Here is a 26,070-nt window from a genome sequence, read left to right as displayed (position 1 = left end):
GGATTCTTCCATAGAATCTTTGATCAAAACCTTCAGTGATAACTGGGCACCATTCATTTCTTCTGGTCTCATGGCAAGGGGTGTACTTGTTCATGGAGGCAATTAGCCACACATTCCATTTCCTCCTCCTATTCCTGATTCTCCTTCTTCCTCTGTTGTCCTAGGTGAATACAGATTAATTGATATACTCTGGATGGCTGCTTGCAAGCTTTTGAGACCCCAGGCACTATGCAACGAACTAGGAGATAGAACAGTAACGCTAAACATGATATTAGGCCAAGTAACTGGGATTTCCCATGAAACCATGACCTTAAAGCTCCAATCTAAGAAACCAAAACCCATGAAGTGTTTGGTTGTACAAAAGCAGCCTCACCAACTGCTGTTTATTTGTTGTTGTTGTAAATATATCTATCACACTTTTGCCAATTTAACTTTTTGCAGGTGTACAACTTATTGACAGCAACTACATTAATCAGCTGTGCAGCCCTACCCTTAATCAGTGTGATTTTCCATCACCATAAACCTAAACTCAGTGCTCCATAAGTAATAACCCATCTTTCTCCCTCCAGTCCTTGGTAACCACTAATAAACTTTGGCCTCTATACATTTGCCTCTTCTTGTCTGTTTATATAAAAGTGAGATCATAGAATATTTGTCCTTTTGTGATTGCTTTATTTCACTCAGCATAATATCTTCAAGCTCCATCCATATTGTAGCATATATCAAGAGTTCATTTCTCTCTGGTTGAGTGTATTTCGTTGTACATATGTACCACATTTTGTTTATTAAGTGTTGCCATCTTTTGGCTATTGTGAACAGTGCTGCAATGAACATTGGTGTACGAGTATCTGTTTGAGTCCCTGCTTTTAATTTTTTTGGGCACATACCTATGAATGGAATTGCTAGGTCGTGCGATAGTTGATATGAGTCAAAATCAACTCGATGGCGATGGGTATGATTGTTCTATTTTTAGGTTTTTGAAGACTTGGCATACTGTTTTTCATAATGGCTGTACCATTTTGCATCCCCACCAGCAATGGACAAGGGTTCCAGCTTTCCCACAGTCTTGTCAACATTTGTTATTTTCTTTTTTTATTGTAGACTTCCTAATGGGAGTGAAATGGTATCTCATTGTGATTTTGATTTGTATCTCTGATGACTAATGATGCTGAGCATTTTTCATGTGTGTGATGGCCATCTGAATGTCCTCTTTGGTGAGATGATCCTCTTTTGCTCATTTTTTGGTCGGATTATATGTCTTTTTGTTTTTCTCAAAGTTTTATGTATATTTTGATTATTAGATTCTTATCAGATATATGGTTTCTGAAGATATTCTACCCGTCAGTAGCTTGTCTTTTCACTTCTATTTGGTAAAGTCTTTTGATAAACAAAAGTTTTTAATTTTTATGAAGTCTCATTTATTTATTTTGCCTTTTGTTGTTTGTGCTTTTGTTATTGTATTAGATAATCCATTGTTAAAAGTTCGGCCCAACAGCCTTGCTCCTGCATTTTCTTCTAAGACTTTAATAGTTTTAGTTTTCACGTTTATGGCTTTAATACATTTTGAATTTATTTTTGTGTATAGCATGAGGCATGGATCCTGTTTCATTTTTTTGCATGTGGAAATCCTTTTTTCCCAACACCATTTATTGAAAAGATTCTTCCTTTTTCTTCAACTGTATTTAGCACCCTTGTCAAAATCGGTTGGCCATAGATGTGTGGCCTTATATCTAGACTCTCGGTTCTATCTTACAGGTTTATATGTCTATTGTTATACCACTCCATTACTTTAAAAACTAGAAATTCTTTATCTTTTAATAGTTTTCCTGGATTCATTTACTTTCGAAACACGTAATAGTTTATTTTAAATGTTTCTGTACACCAGTGTTTAATAGGGAAAGCTTGGGTGGCATAAATGGTTAAGTGCTCAGCTACTAACTAGAAAGGTTGGTGGTTCAAACCCACCTAGAGGCACCTCAGAAGACAGACCTTGCGATCTGCTGAAAGGTTGCGGTCTTGAAAACCCTATGGAGCAGTTCTACTCTGCACACACGGGATTCCCATGAGTCAGAATATACAGCACTAACTTCAACAACAACAACAACGTTTTGTAGAAGTGCAGTTGCTGTACAGTGTATATACATATTCATATAAGAATATACATGGAAAGGTAAAGAGGATGACTTTCCATCGGGCTAGTTCTGTCTTTCTTAAGCAGGACACTCATAGATCTGGATGAGAGGGGCTCCTGCTGTAGAGGATTCCCCTCTGGCTGCCAGGAGATATTCCTACCCAGTGCTTTTTCTCTCCTTTCTACCTCAGAAATTCCTTTCAAATGACCGCAAATGTGCTTCCAGGGCCTCTCAGGCTCCTTTCTGTGTCCTTCCTCCTGCGGGCAGACAGCACTGCTGGTGTGCGTCCCTCAGCCCAAGGGAAGTCTGTGTGCAGGCTTGTAGGTGGAGTTTGGATATACAGGCTGAGGTTCTGGACCATCAGGAATGGGAGGAGAAATGAGGGGGAGGCAATTCTCCCCATATCACCACCTGGTGAGAAGTCCCAGAATTCAAATTCAAACCTGGTAGGAGGGTAGAGGCCTCATGCACAGCCACCACCTATCTGTCAGTGGAAGCTTACATGTTGCTGTGATGTTTCGAGTTTCAGAAGAGCTTCCAGACTAAGACAGACTAGGAACAAAGGCCTGGCAATCTACTTCTGAAAATCAGCACATGAAAACCCTATGAATCACAACTGTCTGATCCACAACCGAGGGTAGCATTTTATTTCATTGTTCATGGGGTCACAGAGTTGGGGCTGACTCAATATCAGCTAAAAACAAGAACAGAAGGATAGAACATAATTTATTTCATAGTTTAATTTAGTAGATTATTATATAATATCAATAGTATTGCCAATAGTTGATTATTGATTTAATAATTTGATTTATAACTTAATAGCTTATAAGAAGAGTTGTTTCTTTTTAAAATATTAAGAAAGCGTATTTCACTACTTACTGTCATCATGACTAATTGAGACTTTGTGGGGAATTTACTTAACTTTCCCATCTATAAATGAAGGGCTTGAGTAGAATATTGGACCCCAAATTTGGCTAATCATCAAAATTGCCAGACACTTCAAAAAGTATACGTGATTTCCAGGTTCCACCTACCTAGGGATGGTCCTTTTGTAGGATGGGGTAAGAGCTAGAAATGCGTGTGCTTCAGATATGAACCGGGGGAGTCTGATGATCCCTGGCCTTGGCTACCACTCCACTGGACAGACTTCAGTGGTATTCTATTTACTTTAATCTCTACTTCAAAGATTATTTTCCAGAATGTGTGATGATCAGGGCTGATGATCATTGGGGAACATTTTGTTTATTCTGTGTCTTTTAAGATCTGTGCCCTGCAGAGTTTGAGTGCACACTAATAAAGCAGAGGTACCCGTTAGGTGTCCATTGCCTTGCTTTTCCTGCTGTGTTGTTATTACATTCCAAGTTTGGGTGACTATTAAGATAAGAAAAATAGAGCAGATAGCGATCTCTCTGAAAAGAAAAGGAGGCCATGCTGATGAATGGCCAGAGACACTGCTCAGAGCCCGTGGAAACTTTAAGTGAGTTAAGGTGAAGCCCCTTTGTATTATCAGAAACTCCCTCCAGTAGCTGGTAATTTCACTACTCAAAATGTTTACTGTTGAGGAAGATGAAAAAGGCCTTCAAATATGTACAGTGCATTTTCTGAAGACAACAACAAGTATTTAGTGCATGGTATTTTTTTTTTTTAATTCTAATTCTGGAGCCCTGGTGCACAGTGGCTAAGTGCTTGGCTGCTAACTGAAAGGTCAGCAGTTTGAACCCACCAGCTGCTCTGTGGGAGAAAGATGTGGCAGCCTGCTTCCATAAAGATAACAGCCTTGGAAACCCTATGGGGTAGTTCCGCTCTGTCCTTAGGGTCACTGAGTTGGAATTGACTGGACAGCAGTGGATTTTTGAGTTATTCTAATTCTGGAGAGGTAGGAAAACTTTAAAGACAGAAAACCTACGTAGTGATGGATACTAAGTGTTTTCTTTCTCACAGTTCCCCTTTTCTTAAGGTCCCTGGGTGGCTCAAACAGTTTGCCCTTGACTGCTAGCCTAAAGGTTGGCGGTTCGATCCTACCAAGTGGTAACACAGAAGAAAAGGTCTGGCAATCTGCGTCCATTAAGATTACGGTCAAGATAACCCAATAGAGCAGTTCTACTCTGTAACACATGGGGTTGTCATGAGTTGGAATCAACTTGATGGCAATTAACAAAACAACAAAGTGGTTTTTTTTCTCACAATTCCCCTTTTCCTTTAGAGGAAAAAAGAATGAGTGGTGAAAAGAGCCATGAACATGACATTTTGCAGAACTCCAATCTTTTCACTGCTACCTATTAAGAACCCCTGTGTTTACCTCAGTCTCCAAGGAAATCAAGACATTTACACTGTGGTCAAATTGTGGGTATGGTTTTTCCACCTGGGAAATGAAAAATGGGGTAAAGTGAAATTTTTCATTAAAGTCACATTATTAGCAGCAGAGAGAGGGCTTGGACTCTAAATATGGTTTGTGAGGACCTATTTCACATTTAAAGTATTTCAATTTAAATATCCCTGTCAAAATAAAATACTATATTTACTTTTTTTAGAGCTGGATTTTTACACTTTCCTATGCTCCATTCCTTTAGCATAAAACCCAAACTGTTGAACTTGGCAACAAAGCCTCTCATAATATCCCCCTAATCTACCTTTATAAGGAGTCCCCGATAGTACAAATGGTTAACACGCTTGGCTCGTAACCAAAAAGTTGGAGGTTCAAGTCTACCCAGATGTGCCTCAGAAGAAAGGCCTGGTGACCTACTTCCGAAAAATCAGCCACTGAAAATCTGTGGGGCACCGTTCCATTCTGACATGTAGGGAGCCTCCATGAGTTGCAGTTGACTTAATGGCAACTGGTTCCTAGTTACCTTTATACATTTGTCTCCTACAACTCCTCATCCACTTGAGTAGTCCTCTGTTTTAACCACCACACGCCTCACTCTCCTGTGTCATTGCAAGTGCTGATCCTTCTCTCTGGCATGCTCTTTTTCCCTTGCTCTTCTATACCTGGCAAATGAGCCAACATCTGGAGCCGGCCCTGAGGTGCCCCAGCAAAGTAAGGTACTGGCCCAGCCTTTACTCCCATAACCCCGTGTGCGGCCCTCAGGCAGGACATTGATGGTGCTGTGCATAAACAATATAAACAGTGTGTATGAACAGTGTGCACGCTGGCTTGTGACTCGCTGGGCTTCAGGGACTGAGTTTTACTTACCTTTATACCCCCTTGCTTAGCCTCGTGTCTGGCACCTGTAGGTACTCTGCTGATGTTTTAGGAAGTCCAGGTCTGTGAGTTTTATGCACGTTCTCTGCAGATAATGTGGCACGATGCTGTGCCAAGGGCTCTTGTGTGCAGTGAACTTTGAGAAAAGACGATGAGGACAGTAAGAGGTCCTACTTGTCCCTTTCCTTCTCCTTCTGCCTGGATCACGTGTCCCCTCCTCCACCTGCTCCCATCTGCAGTGCCCTCTGAAGCATCGTTATGCAGCATCCCTCACGACATTGAAAAAAAAAAAGGGCTGCTTTATTAAGCAGAGCGTCTCCAGGTTTATTCGTTCTCAAACCACATTAGAGTTCCAGAGCTGCTCAGCCCACATGCAGAATCCACCATCAGCACCATCATTCGCCTCTCACCACTCCCACCCCTCCCCTGCCCCTGAGAAAAAGGAGATAGAGAAAAAAAGATAAAGGGGAAAAAAAACACCAGATGGTTCATCCAGTTCCACACACTTCCTGCAGGCTCCTAGAACTGCGTTCCCCCAGATTAGAGTTTGCTTCCCCCTAAGTCTCTTAAATTAACCTTCATACTTCAACACAGGGCTTCCTCTACCTCTGGATTTTGCAAAACAAGATGGGCAAATTATTCTCACTCAGACTTTTGAATGCTTTTCAAGAGGTACCCCATTTTTCTTTTTCCTTCACTCATATCCTGATTCTTTCCATTTCTTTACCCCTCAAATGTTCTTGGCATCCCTTCCCTGAGATAAATCATTCTGCCAGGTTCTCCATCTGCAGAGTGAATTAAACAGTACTGGCTGCCCCCAGCCTCTGGTGAAATAGCAACTCCAACATTGTTGATTCAGCAAGTATGTGACTTTTGACTGGCCTTAAGGAAAATGGTCCAGATATTCTATGTACGTGTGTGTGTATGTATCTGTGTGTGTAAGCATCCCCTCACCGTCTTTCTTGTTTCCATTGTTGCATTGTTGGCTTTTTTTCCCCTGATTTTAACATGACTCATAAAAACAAAACAAAACAAAAAAACCCAAATCTCTGAAGATTCAGGAAGAAGAAGTCTGTTAGCATCTTTGGGAATAACTTTTTGAAGACAGGTCTTCCCTTTGTGTTTGAAAATATGCTAATAATAATAGTCTTTGCTAGGCAGAGAAGAAACCTCGTTATTCTACTTTTGACTTGTTTACAGTTTTTTTTCTTCTTCATTTTTGGTGACATAATCCTTTTTAAAAAATAAGCCCTTAGGTGGAACCTCAATACATAAACAGATAAAAAGAAGTATAGTGTCTTATCAGTGTGAACTTATAATTTCAATTTTATAACATTTCTTTCTTATTAATTCTATCAGTGAGAACACAGATTGACTTCCTGGCAGTCTCCACGGTGTTAACATTTGTTATCTGTTGCATTTAGATAGGCCTGTGCAGGTTGTATTCCATTACAATCTTTAAAATATTGACCCTGGAGAGTTTTAGGCAAAACCAAGCTGAAAAACAGTGGTCAAAAATGATCTTAAGTGAAGTCTGTTGTTGTTGTATGCCGTCAAGTTGATTCCATCTTGTATGGACCCCCAGTGACAGAGTAGAACTGCCCCATTTGGTTTTCTTATCTGTAATCTTACGGGTGCAGATCACTGGGCCTTTCTCCCACAGAGCTGTGGGGGTGGGGGGGATGTTCAAACTGCCCACCTTTCTGTTAGCAGCCAAGCGCTTAACCTTTGTACCAAAAACCCACTGCCATCAAGTCAATTCCAACTTATAAGGACCCTATAGGACAGAGCAGAACTGTCCCATAGAGTTTCTAAGGAGTTGCTGGTGGATTAAAACTGTCAATCTTTGGTTAGCTGCCTAGCTCCTAACCACTGTTGTGCCACCAGGGCCTTACTGAATCTAGCCCTTGGACTAATGTGCTCTGATGCCTGCCTTCCAAAAGGAGGAGTGGCCTAAATGTACCTGGCAGCCTGTGTCTGACTGACCTCGGCCCTGCCTGCCCTCCCTGCTCTTTCACTTGCAGACTAAGGCTGCCATCTGGGCATGTCAGCTGCTCCGAGGAACTCAGGACAGCAGTTACTGCCACCCTCACTCTCCCTGGCTAACTTTGTGTAATTGCTGGGGACAATCCATATGGCTGGATTTCTCCCTTCCCCTTAGGGCACAATTGCTTCCCTAATTCCTCTTTAAAATGGGGAGTGGAAAATTGAGTGAGCAGTGACCAGTGTAGGAGCCCTGGTGGCACAGTGGTTAAAGCACTTGGCTGCTGACCTAAAGATAAGCAGTTCAAAGCCACTAGCCGCTCTGTGGGAGAAACATGTGGCAGTCTGCTTTTGTAAAGATTTACAGCTTTGGAAACCCTGTAGGGCAGTTCTGCTCTATCCTATAGGGTCACTATGAGTCAAGATCGACTTGATGGCAGTGGGTTTGGTTTGGTAGTGACTGGTCTATTAGCCACAGTCCCTTAACAGTAACACTGCTGAGAATTTGCAAATAACATCAGAGTTCATTCTGGGAAGTACTTAAGAGTTACCATACTTTTGGTTAAACAGTCTTTTATTAAAAAAAAACCCAAACCCATAAGACATAATAAAACTATAAACCCGGAACTGCCTCAGCATTTCACACCCATCTACTATAAAACTGCGATTTGGAGATATAATGTGTTAACACACACCTTCTTTTAAAAAATCCTCAACGGAGCAAAACATGTGCCTCTTGAATGAAGAACACCAAAGACACAAGGAAGATATTAGCCCAAGAGACAGAAAGGGCCACATAAAACAGAGTCTCCATCAGTCGGAGACCAGAAGGACTAGATGATACCTGGCTACCACCATTGACCACCCTGACAGGGAACACAACAGAGAGTCCCTGACAGAGCAGGAAAAAATGGAATACAGAACTCAAATTCACATAAAAAGACCAGACTTAATGGTCTGACTAAGACTGGAGGAACCCTGGAAGACATGGCCCTTGGATTCTCTGTTAACCCAGAACTAAAACTGTCCCTGAAGCCAACTTTTCAAACAAAGATTAGACTGGACTGTACAACATAAAATAATACTTGTGAAGAGCATGCTTTTTAGTTCAAGTAGATACATGAGACTAAATGGGCAGCTCCTGTTCGGAGGTGAGGTGAGAGGGCAGAAAGGGACAGGAGCTGGTTAAGTGGACATGGGAAATCTGGGGTAGAAAGGGGGAGTGTGCTGTCACCTTATAGAGAGAGCAACTAGGGTCACATAACAAAGTGTGTATACATTTTTATACGAGAAACTAACCTGAGCTGTAAAATTTCACTTAAAGCACACACACAAAAAAAAATGAAAGAAAAAAAAAAAACATGTTCCTCTTTCTACTCGTGACTCTAATCCCAGTTACGGAGAAACCTGCTCTTGCTTTCTCAAGAAAGAAAATAGAGTTCCCTTTATTATATACGCTGATTGAGATGATCTCTGTGCTATTTCTTAATTACAAAAACAAAAAACCTCACACAACCAACCACAAACACCCTCATGAATTCCCAACATGTAAGTGCTTGAAAAATGTTTCCTTCCACTTGAATGTGCCTGATTTTCTCAAGTCTCCTTCTGACCTGAACAAATGGTGTGACAGCATTAATTACTGGTGTGCAAAAACTAAAGCGTACTCGAGCCTGGACCACTGTCTCTGAACGTGAGTACTTCCCAGGACAGGAAGAACATTCTACAGAGTAAGTTCAATCCCCTGAAGTCTCAAAATGATGAGAGATTAGGCAGTTGTTCAAAGCAGACTTCCCTCCTCTATATTTTTTAGATACTATTTTCACCCAATCTTTTTCTTTTACAATTTACTCCTCTCTTCCTAAATAAATCTATCCCAGTATACGAGGGTCATATTCACCTGTGCCCAGATGCTTCCTTATCTGGTAAGAGCAAATGCAGCAGCCTGTGTCCTCCTTGCCCCTTACCAGTGTGCTAGGGTCTCTATGTTGATGTGAAGGCTGTGCCTTCTGCCCGGGCCAGGAAGCCAAGCCTACAGACGACTGCCAACCCACTAAAAAACCAATTACCATCAGGTCAACTTTGACCCAATGGTGATTCCATGTGTGTCAGAGTAAAACTGTGCTTCATAGGGGTTTCAGTGGCTGATTTTTGACACCTGATGGGTTGGCCGAGTTCCTGAATGGTGCAAATGGTTAACGTGCTTAGCTGTTAACTCAAAGATTGATATGATAGCTTGAGTTTACCCAGAAACACCTCAGAAAAAAGGCCTGGCAGTCTATTTCCAAAAAAAATCAGCTACTGAAACCCCTGTGAAGCACAGTTCTACTCTGACACACATGGAATCAGCATTGAGTCAAAGTTGACTTGGTGGTAGTTGGCTTTTCAGTGGTCTGGCAGTCGTCTGTGGTTAGAGTTGTGAGGTGTAAGGACCCTCCCTGCCCATATCAGCACGGAGAAAGCACAGGGCATTAGTGGTAGGAAAGAAAAGAGAAATGATACATTTCCCCAAGATTCTGATGCATTGTTTTAGGCCTCTTTCACTTATGCTAACAAAAATGCAAGCGTATCAGAGCTAGGACCCTGGAGATCCTTCCTGAATTCAAGCCTGGTGAATTCATACTGGAGCATCGAGTGTACTCTATGTGATGAAGCCAGGTAGTCAGTGCTCAGCCGTATGTCATCAACAGCATTTCACGTAGAAATGGTTTCTCAATTCCCATCGCAAGCATCAGCCGAGAACCTGGAACAAAGTTTCTGAGATTTCCCCTTCTCAGTTACCTTTGGATGCTCCATTTTCACATCACTAAATCAAAGTTACAGGAGTTCATCTCTCTTCACAGGCAAGCAAGCGCCTTGATGTTCTCCAAGATGCCAGGCGTCTATCCTCCATTATAAAAATACTCTGGAAAGTATGTATTAGGATTGGACAAAAAGTTACCAAAAAACCCAGAGAAGGAAACAACAACATCAGCATTCCTCTACATGTGTTAGTGAATCAAAGCCTTACTAAGAGATGGTAGAAGCTAAGGTTGAGTTAACCAGTTTCAATTGGTTAAGTTTTCATACTCTTTCCTGACAGGAATAATGTGTTGGCCATGTATCCTTGAACCTTAATCCTTATGATGCCCTGATTCTTTCTTTAAAATCTGGCCTATGATGAAGTCAGTGTATACTACCAAGATAGATTCAGTATGGACACTAAAATTGTGGAATTACACAAACTCCCAACTACCAAATGGTGGATCCCTTTCTCAGCATCTAAGGTTCTCAGTAATTTACCAGTGGTTCTCAAACTTTGCTGCACATTTGAATCACTTGGGAAGCTTTAAAAAATATCTAGATGCCTAGGCCACACCCCAGGCCAAATAAATCATAATCTCTGAGGGTGGATCCAGGCATCAGTATATTTTAAAGCTCCTGAGGTAATTCTACGGTTCAGTCAGCTTTGAGACCCATTGGTAAATTATCATGAGTGGTAATAGAAGTAAGGAAGAAATATATAACCTTTTTTTAGTTCAAGTATTCAACCTTTTGAGTGTCTTTGGTCTATAAGACGTTAGGAAGACCAAAATTAATTTTTCATTTATTCGTTCATTCGTTCCATCTTCCACAGACATTCCTTGAGTGTTTGGTATGTGTCAAGCACTGGGCAGTCAGGTTTCTCACATGGAGTTGAATCCTTGCAAATCCCTCAGTTAGTCTTGGACCTAAATTATTAGTCCTTTGGACAAAAGACAGCTAGGCCTCAGATGGATCTTCTGAAGTTATTCTACCAGTTTCTCTCAAAATGGTTCTGACTTATAGTGACCCCATGTGTTGCAGGATAGAACTGTGCTCCTTAGGGCTTTAATGGCTGTGATCTTTTGGAATTAGATCACCAGGCCTTTCTTCTGAAGTGCCTTTGTGTGGATTTGAACCTCCACCCTTTTGGTTAGTAGCCGAGTGCTTAACTATTTGCCCCACCCAAGGACTGGAGCTATTCTGGACATGAGCAAATCATTTTGGGCTTTTCTGAAATGGTCCAGGGCCTTGTGGAGGCTGATTATGGAAGAGGGAAAAGAAGGTCTTTTCTGTGTAAATGGGCTCCCATCTCAAGAAATTCTACGCCGTGTGTAACTGATAAATTTACCAAGGCTGAAGAAGAGCCTATTGAAGCGTGAACTGTAATCCAGGCTTCTGTGCAAAAGCGTTATTCCAGAGAACACTGCATTCTGACTGGGAATCAAGATTTGTGGGCCACGTATATGGGGTGCACATAGACCCACTGATAGAGCTGGAAAGGATCTCAGAGAGTGTCTCATCTGACTGGTTAATTTCTAGATGAAGAAATTAAGGCTACAGAAAGAGATGTGACCAGCACATGGCCACATAGTCAGTGACAGAGCCAGGCCAGCCTCGTCTGGTGCCCGTTCCATGGCACCATACAGGCTTTAGCTAATACTGGCTACACCCTCACCCTGTGTTGGACTAAGGATGCCTCAGATGCTTTTCAGAAAATATGGTTGACTGTGCACAAGAGTTTTTGTTGTTGTTTGGTTGCTGATTTTAAGATTCAAAAGAAGTTATTTTGCTCTGAGAGAGCATCAATCTGTGGTATTTAATCCCAGAAAAAACAACAGAACACCTGACCTGCACACTTAAGATGCAGTTGATTCAGGTACCATAGTTTTTACTCCTTTGTCTCCCATTGATTCTAGCTCCATCTGCTGGCAGCAAAAAGGTGATTTCAGGTCTTGGATTTTGAATTCTGGTCATTCCTATGGCTGTATATTCTTTTTTTTATTATTATTTTATTTTGTCGTTGTTGAGAATATACACAGCAAAAGATACACCTATTCATGGCTAATATTCTTAATAGAGAAGACCTCTCTTTCTCTATATATACATATATAAAAACAAACCTATTACCTTCGAGTTGATTCCGACTCATAGCAACCACATAGGACAGAGTAGAACTGCCCCATAGAATTTCTAAGGTTGTAAGTCTTTATGGAAGCAGATTACTACCTCTTTCTCCTGTGGAGCAGCTGGTGGGTTTGAACTGCCCACATTTTGGTTAGCAGCTGAGCACTTTAACCACTGCACCACCAGGGGTCCTCCATATACAGTTAAGCCCCAGCTTACTATGAAGTCCGTTCTGACAGTTCCATCATGTCAGTTCTGACGTAAGTTGAATATCTCCTTTTTTAGTTTTCATTATTATTGCCTTTTATTCGTAGTATCTTTATAAATCCAGTCTTTTTTTGTCTTTGGGGGTTGGCATGAGAATGATAGATAGCATCAGCAAATTATGCACTGCAGCTTTGTATGTAGTACATATTACTAACGGTAAGATGTACCAAAAAAGGAAAACCAAACAGCAGCGTTAAGTGCAGTTCGTTGTATCTCCAATACATCATAAGTTGAGGATTACCTGTATGTATACACACATTTGTATGTGTGTGTGCATATATATATGTTTGTGTACATACATGTACACACGTGCATGCTCCCACATACACATGTGTGTGTATACATATATCATGAGAGGCCACGTATTTTAATATGTTCATTTAACAAATGAGGAACTTAATTCAGAGGATATTTAATGACTTCTACAAAATCTTGCAGCTAGATACGTTCAGAGCTGAGACTCAGCCTAATCTCCTGATTGCCTTGCAGTTCAACTCATCAGTATGTATTTCTTTGTGTCCAGCATTATGGATTTATTTTGGTGAACCCGATGTTAATAGTTTTGATCACAAACTTTAAAAAAAAGTGCCTCTTTGTAAAAGTTTGCCAATACAAAATTTCTCTATTTAAATTCAGCAAGAGAATCAAGCCCTAATGCCATTGTGCATTCATTATACATTAGGAATTAACTAACTTATCTCCTGTGTAAATAGGTTGGTCCCTCCTTGGGTGAATTGAGAAAAACAGGCACTCAGATCTTTTTTGTGTGTTCTGTGGTTCAAATGGAGGACTCTAGTTGAGAAAAACTGGAAGGTGAAAGTCCCCTCCCCGCCCACTACACTCACCAGAGGTAATACTAGTTACCAGTTTGATGTGTATACTTCTAGACTTTTTTCATTTAAGTATGTACACACATATGTGTGCAAACAGATACTTAGGATACAATGCAGTAAGTACAACAACAGGGCTTTAAAAGAACTGGGTGGCCCAGAGGCAGAGGTGAGTAGTCCTACAAGAGGTAAGGAATAGAGGCGGGTTCTTAGTGGAGGTGATGTAGAACTAAGACTTGGAGGATAAGAAGTTTAGTAAGAATATACAGAGGGATCAGCTCCACCACATGGCCAGAGAAGAGGGTGTGTGCAGGTGGTGAGGGCAGGTTATGTGAGAGCTTCCTGGGTTTGTAAGACTTTGGTGTGCTGTAGAGGTGGAAGATGAGATGGGGAGGGCAAGTGAGGACCAAGTAACAAAGGACCTTGTAAGTCATGCCAAGTAGTTTGGGCTTTATTCTGGACTACAAGGAGCCTTGGCAGGATTTTAAGCTAAGTAGTTTGATCAGTTCTCTATATTGCAATGATTGCTTGGGAGACAGTGTGGAGAATGGCTAGGAAGAGAGGGAGACCAGAGGGAGGCAAGTGAGAACTCTATTAGGTGGTTATAAAGTGGGAACGATCATCTGTAAAGTAGAAATTACAATGACTACTTCATGGGATTGTTTTGTGAGAATGAAATAACATCTGTGAATGTACCCTTACATTATAAAAGTGAAAGGTATTCTTTTTTTTATACCATCTGGCAAATATTTCAACTCTACGACTTCCGTGATTTTCTCAGCATTATTTCCTGACAATATCCTAATTTTCTCAGCATTAGTTCCTGTAGTGTTTATAATGAAGAGAAAAATATGACCCAAGAAAGGCAGAAAATAGTTTTTTTTTTTTAAATTTCAAGGAGGCATAAGAGTTTACATAGACAAACAGGAGTGTTTGTCAGGATATCAGAGTATTCTCCAAATATTTTTGCCAGAGAACCGTTGCTTCTTTCTGTGAGTAAAATTTAAACTTTCTGAGATATTTGGAAAAAGCAGGAGAGGGGTGGGAGGTGAAAGGCTTAGTCTTTTATGGAGGGGCGGCAGTGACTCAGGAAGTGACTGAGAGAGGAGGACGGGAAGCTGGTCAGGGCTCACTGATGTCACTTCCGCCCTGGTCCCCTGCAGGGGATTTGTTCCTCCTTCATTGTCCTCCAACCCTGCCCTCCCTGATGATCTCCTTGTCTACTGTCTCTTCTGTTTGTATTTCTTTCCATATCTTATCCATAGCCTCTTTAACCTGAGTAAACAGGTGACCATTTCCAGAGATTGGTGATACAAAGGACTAAGGTTTTGTTGCCTTTTCCTTCCTCTGAAGACTTCATAACTGCTGCCACAATTTTTTTCTCCTCCAAATCAATGAACCATGATAGAATGAGAAAAAGTAAACAAATACTAAACTTGCCTTTCTCTCCTTTTCTGTTCTGTCATTTTTTCTCACTTTTCTCATTTTACATGGAGTTCAAATTTTGTGAGTCCTTGAACTGTGGAGAATTAGGCTGGAGGGAAAGACGATGTGCCTATCCCTTCATAGGACCATGTGTATTCAACAGAATTCTGGGCCTTCGGGCTGGGATGTTTCCTCCAGCTTGGAGGCTTTGGAATGGAGGTGCTTATGCATTTGGCACTCATTTTTTTTTTTTTTTACCTTTTGCATGAATTAATTTTAAAATGCTTTCCTGGCTGTTTCTGGGGTTTTCTTGCTTGGCCGTCAGTTCCCATGTAGGCAGACCTCTGCATTAGTGCCCATGTGCTGTTTTCCCATTTGACTTTTCCCTCTGCCTGGGCCCACTTGCCTCTACCCGCCTCATATGTCCATTATTGGGGACCCCTTAGTGTAAATTGCTGTCTAAGCCATTTATCCTCTGTATGTAGAGATACTAGCTATGTTTACTTTGGGGCTTGTAGATGATAAATGATGATGATTAAGTGAGGTACTTGTCATCACCTAAAATTGCTTTCAGTGACATTATTATTCCTTTTAATTATATACATTTTTCTGTTTACGGGTGAACATTCCTCATTTGTGAAGGTCTTCTTGGATATGCTTTGGAAAGACTGAATGTTGACCTACAGGGATTTAGCTATGTGAGGTACAGAACCTTGGGGTTCCATTGCCTGTGCCTGGTATCCTGCCTCTTTTCTCTTTTCTTCATTTTGATGACACCACAGATCTGGGATGATGAGGTGCTTTCTAATGATTATTTCTGGACTCCCGAATATTATTCTGTTTGCTACTGAACATCTCTTCCTCTGGCTCACTTAGACCCGCTGGGATTCCATCTGTCAGGATATTTACAACCAAGTATCTTAGAGCTTCCTCTAGCTTTCAGGATAGTTCAACACATGCCAAAATTCCAGAAGTGAACATTGTATTGTTAGCGATGAAAGTAATACCTTGACTTTAGGTATTATAATTTTACATAAATAACTCTGAATTTAATGAGCTCTTTGATATTCTTATTATAACTCAGTTCCAATAAAGTGATAACATAATTGCTTTAATATGCACTAAGAAGTCAGCAAAGACTTAGATTGAATCTTAGCAATGCCAATTACTAGTTGTATGGCATTGGAGTACTTAACCTCTTGGGGTCTTACATTCCCTTTTTTTTAAAACAAATAATATTCTGTAGAGCTCTTGTTAGTATTAAATGAAATAATTAAAAATAGAGTCTTGGCACATAGTAAACACTCAATAATGGTATATATAAAACAGCTGCACTGGGTTTTTTTTTTTTTTTTTACATAAGTAAGATCTAAAAGTTATGAAATTGGTTCATCGCTAGATTCAGATGTGTTATATCCTAGAGGACTGAGGAAATTGCATTTATCACAAAAGGGTCACAGTTAAAATATTCAATATCCTTCCCCAACACCATAATTCAAAGGCATCACTTCTTTGGTCTTTCTTATTCACTGTCCAGCTTTCACATGTATATGAGGTGATTGAAAACACCATGTCTTGGGTCAGGCGCTCCTTAGTCTTCAAGGTGACATGTTTGCTTTTGACCACTTTAAAGAGGTCTTTTGCAGCCAATTTGCCCAATACGATGCATCTTTTGGTTTCTTGACTGCTGCTTCCATGGATGTTGACTATGGATCCAAGTAAAATGAAATCCTTGGCAATTTCAATCTTTCCTCTGTTTCTCATGATGTTACTTATTGGTCCAGTTCAGGATTTTTGTTTTCTTTATGTTGAGCTGTAACGCATACTGAAGGTTGTGGTCTTTGACCTTTATCAGTAAATGCTTCAAGTCCTCTTCACTTTCAGCAAGCAAAGTTGTGTTGTCTGTATAGGTTGTTAATGAGTCTTCCTCCAAACCTGATGCTGCATTCATCTTCATGTAGCCCAGCTTCTCGGATCAATTGCTCAGCATACAGATCGACTAAGTATGGTGACTGGATACAACCCTGACACACACCTTGTGATGTGTAGGGCTGAGGAATGCCATTTCAGCAAAGCATCGAATTGGTTCCTTATGTATAAAACCAAAAAACCAAACCCATTACCAACAAGTTGATTCCGACTCATAGCAACCCTATAGGACAGGGTAGAACTGCCTTGTAGAGTTTCCAAGGAGCACCTGGCAGATTCGAACTGCAGACCTTTTGGTTAACAGCCATAGCACTTAACCACTACGCCACCAGGGTTTCCTGCTTTTAGGATGGTGAAATATGGGCTAGGTGATAGTACTGCAGGATTTACAACTAGAAGACAATTGAAGTCAGATGATTAATGTCATGGTGATCTTGATGGGAATCTCTAGTGGAATACAGTGGAGCTCTGACCTAATGTCATCAAAAGAGATATGAGGCGTTTGAGAAGATTTGTTCTTAGTAAACCCATGTTGGCTCCCAGCAACCACTACAGTCTTCCCATTTAAGATTTTAATTAGGATGAAGACATATGGGATAGATGTCTACCAAACATGCAGGTGGCCCAAATTTGGGAGGAATAGTAGATACAATAGACAAGCAAATCAAGATTCAGAATACTCCTGATCATCTGAGAAACTGCATGGAACCAAAAAAAGTTAAAGGTGAAGATTTTACATTCAAAAGATCAAGCCTGAGTAAGAAAGAGGGAGGTCCTGTCTCATAGAAGTTCAGGTAAAAATGATCTGGTGATTTAATTGACCCACACTTAATATTCATTCATTCATTCATTTGCTCATTCTTTCACTCAAGAAGTGTACTATCTGCTGTGTACCTTTTCTTGGATAGGGGAGACAGTAGTGTAAAAAAAAAGTCTCTACCTGTGGTGGAGCCTTATATTTCTTGTGTGCCAGAAGTTGTGTAACTGCCTAAGAATGTGAATCTAATGTTAGTCTTTATTTGCAGAAATATCCTATCCAGCTCAAGGTGGTTAATAGTCTACTCTGGTTATTTATTTATTTATTTATTTATTTTGTCCTTCTCCTGATCGCTCCTACCTCCTCACTCTTCACAACTGGGTTTCTCATGACCGCTCCCACCTCTACATTCCCCACACCTGAGTAGCCTCTTCCTACCTTATTATTACCCACATCTGGGTATTGTCCTAGCTCTTCTCACATCCTCACATCTAATACTTGGGCTGCTACCTAACTTCGTCAACCTCATTGCCCCCTCCCACCTCCTAATTCCCCACACCTGGGTGTTCTTCTGAATATTCCATAGCCTCACTTCCCACAGTTTAGGATTCTCCTGACATCTCACATGTCTGCAGCACCCCCCCCCCCCCCGCCCCCACTAGGATTCTCAAGGGCCCTCTCACATCCTAAGTCCTTAAATTGGGCAACTCATGACCCTTCCCCCTCATTCCCTACACCCTCCTCAGTATTCACAATACGGCCTCCTGGGTCCTAAGCATTCCTCACTGGCCACAACTGTACCTTCTTGGACCACTTACCAAGCACCTCCTTAATCCCCAAAGCTCTGACTTCTCCTACCGCTTCCTCAGTCCCCACACCTGGGTCTTCTTCTGGGCTCTCCCACCTCATCACCTTTTTAAAATTCTGGTAATATAAATAAATAATACGTATGTGTGTGTGTGTAACATATATATATCTATATGTAAATACACCTCCTCCTCACTATGGACTAACTCGTTATTTGGCATTTTGCATTTATGACAATAATAAAAAATCTACAATCTGACCATTTTGTGCGTTAATGACACACGTCTGGCAGTAAAGAATGCTGAGGTATGAGGCGAGAGCAACACTGGCTGTGATGGTTAAGGTTATGTGTCAACTTGGCTGGGCCATGGTTCTTAGTTGGTTCTGTAGTTACATGATGATGTAACTTGGCAGTTATGTAATGATGTAGTTATCTTCCATTTTTGTGATCTGATATGGTCATCCTCCATTTTAACATAACACCGATTTTCACATAATAACCTGGACTTTGGAACCTAACCATGTCGATAAGTAAGGAGTGTGGGCGTATGTATGTATATGTATATATATGTATGTATGTGTATGTATTTGCCATTTCAACATTTTTTACCTGTATATTTCAGTGACGTTAATCACAGTCATCATTTTGTGCAACCAACACTACTACCCATTTCCAAATTTTTTCAACACCCTTGACAAACTCAGTACTCTGTTTTTTAATATTCTGTTCTTGGTACTGTATTTTACATTGGGGTCGTTACTTTATGAATAACATTGGACAAACAAGAGTGACAAGAAACCATATTGTATGAGGGTCGATTGATGATAAGAGAAGACAAAGGAGAGACATTATATCCCTCAAATATTTGCAGGCTCTATGAGAAGAGGGTATAAGCTTGTTTCCTATTGTTCCCAGGAATCACTGCTAACTACAAGTTGGCTGATTTCTCGTAAATATAAGCCAGACTGCCTGTAAAGTGTTCTAGATGCAGCTAGATGCCCATCTGTGTGAGCTCCATCAGAGCTAAGAAGATCTGTCTTGTGCCTTGTCTACCACTAAATTCATAGTACTTAGTACTCTGGCTGGTACATTGTGGGTGTCTAACACATATTTGTTGAATGAATGATGAAGAGAGAGGAATTCAGCATTTGGTATGCTGGAGTTGAGCATTCCTTACGTTCTTTCTTCTCATAGTCCTAGAGATGTATAGATATTCATATGGCATTTGTGAAGGTAACCTATGTATTCAAATAATGTTAAAATTTTCACTTCAGTTTTTGTATATCTTAAGGACTCTGAGGGTTGAGTAAAGTACCTGAGAGACGATGTAGGAGGTAGAATGTTTTCTTTTGTCATGTTTCTAACAGCTTCAAGTTAATCAAACCACATTTCTTTTTTTGAACATTTTATTGTGCTTTAGATGAAAGTTTACAGAGCAAATTAGTTTCCCATTCAATAATTTATACACAAATTGTTTTGTACATTGATTACAATCTCTGCAATGTGTCAGCATCCTCTTCCTTTCCATCCCAAGTTCACCATTTCCATTTGTTTGATTTTCCTGCCCTTTCATGCCTTTTCAACTTTGCTTTTAGGCAGCAGTCGCCCATTTGGTCTTGTATACTTGATTGTTCTAAGGAGCACATTCCTCACAGGTGTTATTGTTTGTTTTATAGACCTGTCTAATATTTGGCTGAAAGGTGAACTTCAGGAATGGCTTCAGTTCTGAGTTAGAAGTGTGTCTAGGGTCCCTAGGCTCTGGGCTTCCTCCATTCTCTGTCAGACCACTAAGTCTGGTCTTTTTTGTGAATTTGAACTTTGCTCTGTATTTTTCTCCCACTCTACCCAGGACCCTCTATTATGATCCCATTCAGAGTGGTTGGTGGTGGTAGCCAGGCACCACCTAGTTCCTCTGGTCTCAGGCTAGTGGAGGCTATGGTTGATGGGGTCCATTAGTTCTTTGGACTAATTGCTTCCTTTGTCTCTGGTTTTCATCATTCTCCTTTGCTCCGGACAGGATGAAGCCAGTTTTGTAACTTAGATGGCTGTTCGCAAGCTTTTGAAACCCCTGACGCTACTAGTAGGAGTAGTGGGGTGTAGAACATTTCCTAGCATGTTATGCCAGTTGACTTAAATGTCCCCTGAGACTATGGTCCCCAGCTCTCAGCCCCAGCAACTCAGTCCTATGAGGTGTTTGGTTGTATCTAGGAAGCTTCTATGTCTGCCCCCTGTGTGCTGTATTATATCTATAAATATAAATGCAGCACATACAAATATATATGTAAAAATATCCACAACCAGACCTATATATGTACATTGGTGTACTCTTATACTCCCTCTTACCCCTATTCAGCATACATAGTTATCTATGTATCTGCTTGTAATTTATTGTTTGTTTTTACTGTTGTTGTGGGGTTGTATATGTTAGAATATTTACTGTAGTTGCCTTTTTGTTTTGTTCTGTTTTTGCATTCCTCTCAGTGTCTTCCTTTGCCTTGGCCAAGTTGTGATGACTTCCTCTGTATTGTGTATTGCCTTTCCCTTCACCAAAGTTAACACATGTCTACTGTCTAGTTAGTGATTTTCCCTCAACCCCTCTCCCCCACTGGTAACCATCAAAGATTGTTTCTTTCTGTGTGTAAGCCTCTTTTCGAGAGTTTATAATAGTGGTTTTATACAATATTTGTCGTTTTATAATTGACTTATTTTACTCAACATAATGTCTTCCAGATTCATCCATGCTGTGAGATGTTTTGTGGATTCATCATTGTTCTTTATCATTGCTTAGTATTCCATTGTGTGTATATGTACCACAGTTTGTTTATCCATTCATCCATTGATAGGCACTTAGGTTGTTTCCATCTTTTTGCTATTGCAAATAATGCTGCAATGAACATAGGTGTGCGTGTGTCTATTCATGTCTCTTGGATATATACCTAGGAGTGGAATTGCTGGATCATAAGGTATTTCTATTTTTAGCTTTTTGAGGACGCATCATACCATTTTCCGTGATGGTTGTACCATTTTACAATCCCACTGCCAATGTGTAAGAGTTCTAATCTCCCCAAGACCTCACCAGCATTTGTTGTTTTCTGTTTTTTTGATCATTGCCATTTTTGTAGGGATGAGATGGTATCTTATTGTAGTTTTGATTTTCATCTCTCTAATGGCTAATGATTGTGAATACCTTCTCATGTATTTGTTGGCCACCTGAATGTCGTCTTTGGTGAAGTGTCTGTTCATGTCTTTTTCCCATTTTTTGATTGGATTGTTTGTTTTTTTGTTGTCGAGGTGTTAAAGTTTTCCATGTATTTTAGGGCTTAAACCTTTATCAGATAAGTCATTGCCAAAGATTTTTTTCCCGTCTGTAGGTTCTGTTTACACTCTCTTGGTAAAGTCTTTCAATGAGCATAAATGTTTAATTTTTAGGAGGTCCCAGTTATCTAGTTTATCTTCTGGAGTTTGTGCATTTTTAGTTATGCTTGACATTCTGTTTATGCCATAGATTAGGGCCCCTAGGGGTGTCCCTATGTTTTCTTTCATGGCCTTTATAGTTTTAGGTTTTACATTTAGGTATTTCATCCATTTTGAGTTGGTTTTTGTGTATGGTGTGAGGTATGGATCCTGTTTCATTTTTCTGCAAATGGATATCTAGTTTTGCCAACACCGTTTGTTGAAGAAAATATCTGTTCACCATTTAATGGACTTCAACCCTTGTGGAAGATCAGGTGTCCATAGGTGGATGGATTTACTCCTGGGTTCTCAGTTCTGTTCCATTGGTCTGTTGTTGTTCCAGATTGTTTTGACTACCATGGCTGTATAATAGATTCTGAGATCAGAAAATGTGAGATGTCCCACTTTGTTCTTTTTTTCTATAATTTTTTACTTATCCAGTGTTCTTTCCATATAAAGTTGGTGATTAGTTTATACATTGCACTGAAGATTGTTGTTGGAATTTGGATTGGGATTGCATTGTATCTCCAGGTCACTTTAGGTAGTATTGACATTTTCACAATGCTAAGTCTTCCTATCTATGAGCATGGTGTGCTTTTCCAGTTATGAAGGTCTCTTTTGGTTTATTGCAATCGTGTTTTATGGTTTTCTTTGTGTAAAAGTCTTTTACATCCCTAGTTAGAATTATTCCTAAGTATTTTATCTTTTGGGGAGCTATTGTAAATGATACCGTTTTCCTAATTTCCTTTTTGGAGTTCTCTTTTTTAGTGTAGAGCAATCCGACTGATTTTTATATGTTCACCTTGTACCCTTCCACTTTGCAGAATCCTTCTGTTAGTCAGTAGACTCTAACATACATGGGGTCATCATGCATCAGCATTGACTTATTGTCACCTGGTTTTGATTATGCAGTGTACACAGGTGAAATGTGAATTTAGTATAATTCCCATCATTTTTCATTTTAGCTCCTGTAAAACAACTACCGTAACTAACAAGAGCTATAAAACCAAAACAGAGCATTGCCACTCTTAGTTAAGTATTCTATTCTTCCAACTTCTGTTCAAAGAAAAGATAATATTTTTGTTTGTTCCACCTCATGAATTTCTTTTTAGGGGAAGGCATTTCACACTTAGGAAAACAGCCTCCATTTTTCCTTTGCTCTTCAGTGGCAACAATCTTTAAATATTATTCATTCATTCAGCAAACATTTATTAAGTAGATCTGTGCTAGTCATGAGGAGGAAACAAAATAAGCTGTAGTCCCTGCTTTCAAGGGGTTCAGAGGATTCTGCATATTAAATGCTTGGTTTCAAATTGTTTAGCAGTCATTTCAATGAAAGGCTTGTGGTAAGAGCTATTTAGCTCATTGAGTAATGAAATGATTCTTCATTCAAATACTTTAAGTAAACATCAAGCCTTAGGTTCTAAGCAGAAACTACTCTTAATGGATAGTTCCAGGGACTAGAGTCAGGCTGTTTCCTTCTCCCTTGGTCCTGTAGTTAGGACTTTGCTACTTAGAATGTGGACCACAGACCAGCAGCATCAGCATCTCCTGGGAGTTTGTAGGAAATGCAGACTCTCAGGCCCTGCCCCAGACCCATTGAATCAGAATCTGCATTGTAACAAGATCCCCAAGTGCTATGTTTGCACATCGAAGTTTGAGAAGCACTGGTCTAATATAATATTTCTCAAACTCTAGCTTATGCATAGATCATCTGGAGACCTTCTTAAAATACAGATTCCCAGGCCCTGCCCTCAGGGATTCTGATTCTGTATGTTTGGGATGAGGCCTGGGAATTTGCATTTCTAACAAGCTTCCAGGAGATGCTTGTGCTGTGGGATACTGAGTTGACATTTGGTGGTGGCGGTGACATCTAGAAACTCAGTAATGGGGCCAGTCTGGTTTTCCTTTGCCTACACAGGAGTCATGAACGTGATGGTGACCCCGTTCCCTGGAACACATTGCTTGTTATGGGGGCTGATAAATTCACTGTTCAGGCCAGTCTGTGATGATGATTGGAAGACTGTGAAGAGGGATCAATCACATTCTGACTAAGGGCTTCGCCATTTGAGTTGGGCTCTGAGAGATAAGGGAGAAGGAATTCCTGTCTATCCTATTCCTGGGATTCACATGAATAAATGCAGAGAGGCTGGAATATACATGAAGGAACAATTGTTAATCCAGTGTTGCTAAATTATAGAGTAAATAGCATTAGGAATAAAGAGGAGTAGGGAGTAGGGGAAACCCGGGTGGTGTAGTGGTTAAGTGCTACAGCTGCTACCTAAAAGGTCAGCAGTTCAAATCTATCAGGTGCTATTTGAAAACCCTATGGGGCAGTTCTACTCTGTCCTTTAGGGTTGCTATGAGTTGGAATCGACTCGATGGCAGTAGATTTGGTTTTTTTTAGGGAGTAGGGGAGGAGGATTGGGAAATGGGTCTGGAAACAGTTTGAGGACAAGATTGTGATGAGTAGTAAATGCCCTGTTAAGCTTCCTGCTGACACTTGTAACTTTTGCTTTTATGATATCTGTTTTTAAAAGCTTTCCCGTCTAATTATACTTACTATTGTGTGTGTGTTTTTTCTTTTCTTTTAGGATTAAGCATGAAAACATCGTTGCCCTGGAAGATATTTATGAAAGCCCAAATCACTTGTACTTGGTCATGCAGCTGTAAGTACCTTGGTTAATTGTTGTGTGCAGATTAGAAGTTGCAAACTCAAAAGGGCCAGTCAGTAAAATAAATGAATGTAGTGGGCCAGGTATGACACAATAAGGAGTGGTGAGAACTGTGGGGCACTGGAGAAGGGTGTATCCAACTAAAGACATTGGAAGGCGCACAGCAGTGTGCAGGCCTCACCTGGTCTAGTTTGCAGCCCCTGGGCTAGACTGAAAATCCAGAGCCCTGACAATGGAATCTGCTGCTGCTATTGCACGTTGTCTATATTCAGGATGTCTATGTTGCTTTTTAATGTGAGAGGCTCAAATATTGCTTCCTGAAAATACTTCAGTGGGGCCACTGTGAAGTACACTCTGCTCTTGTCTCTAGGAGAAACTCCCACCCTGTCTTCATTTCCAGGGATGCCGGGGGAGGGAAGCAGATGGTAGCTGTGTGTCTGTGCCTATTCCTTCTACTCTTCCTCTGGCAGATAAAAGCACATGCAGGGACCTATCTATGGAAAATAGCACCTATGACAGTTAGTTTTAAATTGCCTAGTGATCTGTCACAGCTGGCCATGGGAACTGCTCATTAGTGTCCTTCCTCAAGCTGAGCCCAGGGCACACACCCTACCTGCCATACCTTAGTTAGACCTCAATATGTGACTGATTTGGGAATTCATGCCAGACATAAGAAAAGTATAATTGCAGTCAGACCATGACATTATCACCCCATTAGATAATTTCTGCATTCCCGTAACGCTGGAGATTGCCAGAGGAGGGAAGAGATAAGAAAGCTGAATGCTCTGGTAGAGACTTTACTTGAATATGGTTTTTAAACTTAAAATGAAATTAGCCCCCCCTTGCATAAATGCTTTAATAAGTATTATAATTCCTAAGAGTATCCTGGAACTAAATTGATTAGAATACAGTGAAAGAAGTGGTATAAGAGTATTAAGCTTTTACTATCACCTGAGTACATAAATAAATTCTGGAATATCATATTAATGACTTTTATGATTGAAGCAGTTTTTTTTTGTTTGTTTAAGATCAGAATATATACTTAAATTTCATTACTTATTAATGATTTTCAGACTCCATATTGCTAAAGGCATTTAGAAGAACTGATGGTTACGTTAACTATTTTTCGTGTTTTTTCCTTATGAATGTTTAAATAGCACATGAACTTGGGATCATGTTAGAATGCAAATAACTGTTGATCAATACATTCATTTAATCCTTTGTTGTCTTTACAATATTTTCAGTAGGTATGATTTTTTTTTATGATTTATTTTTAAAAATATATATTTTTTAATTTTTATTGTGCTTTAAGTGAAAGTTTACAAATCAAGTCAGCCTCTCATACAAAAATTTATACACACCTTTCTATATACTTCTAATTGCTCTCCCCCTACTGAGACAGCACACTCCTTTCCTCCACTTGCTATTTTCATGTCCAGTCGGCCAGCTTCTGACCCCCACTGCCCTCTCATCTCCCCTCCAGACAGGAGATGCCCACATAGTCTCATGTGTCTACTTGATCCAAGAAGCTCATTCTTCACCAGTATCATTTTCTATCCCATTGTCCAGTCCAATCCCTGTCTGAAGAGTTGGCTTCGGGAATGGCTCCTGTCTTGGGCTAACAGAAGGTCTGGGGACCATAACTTCTGGCATCCTAGTCTCTGTCAGACCATTAAGTTTGGTCTCTTTACAAGAATTTAG

General features: G+C 40.3%; 1 protein-coding gene across 5 annotated transcripts in view; it reads left to right on the top strand.

Moving 5' to 3' along the window:
- The window catches only part of CAMK1D (calcium/calmodulin dependent protein kinase ID), a 488,630-nt gene that overhangs the window by 281,547 nt on the left and 181,013 nt on the right, over positions 1-26,070 (top strand). For 4 of the 5 annotated variants that reach the window (XM_049881986.1, XM_049881983.1, XM_049881985.1 and 1 more), the window contains one exon: positions 24,289-24,363. In XM_049881986.1, the coding sequence (XP_049737943.1) occupies positions 24,289-24,363 (75 nt within the window). Of the gene's footprint in view, positions 1-23,700; positions 23,983-24,288; positions 24,364-26,070 lie in introns of those variants that run through there. The other variant, XM_049881987.1, reaches the window with a different exon arrangement.

Source organism: Elephas maximus, chromosome 4 (genome assembly GCF_024166365.1).
Source record: "Elephas maximus indicus isolate mEleMax1 chromosome 4, mEleMax1 primary haplotype, whole genome shotgun sequence".
NCBI classification, from domain to species: Eukaryota; Metazoa; Chordata; class Mammalia; order Proboscidea; family Elephantidae; genus Elephas; species Elephas maximus.
This window is presented reverse-complemented; position numbering and strand designations above follow the sequence as displayed.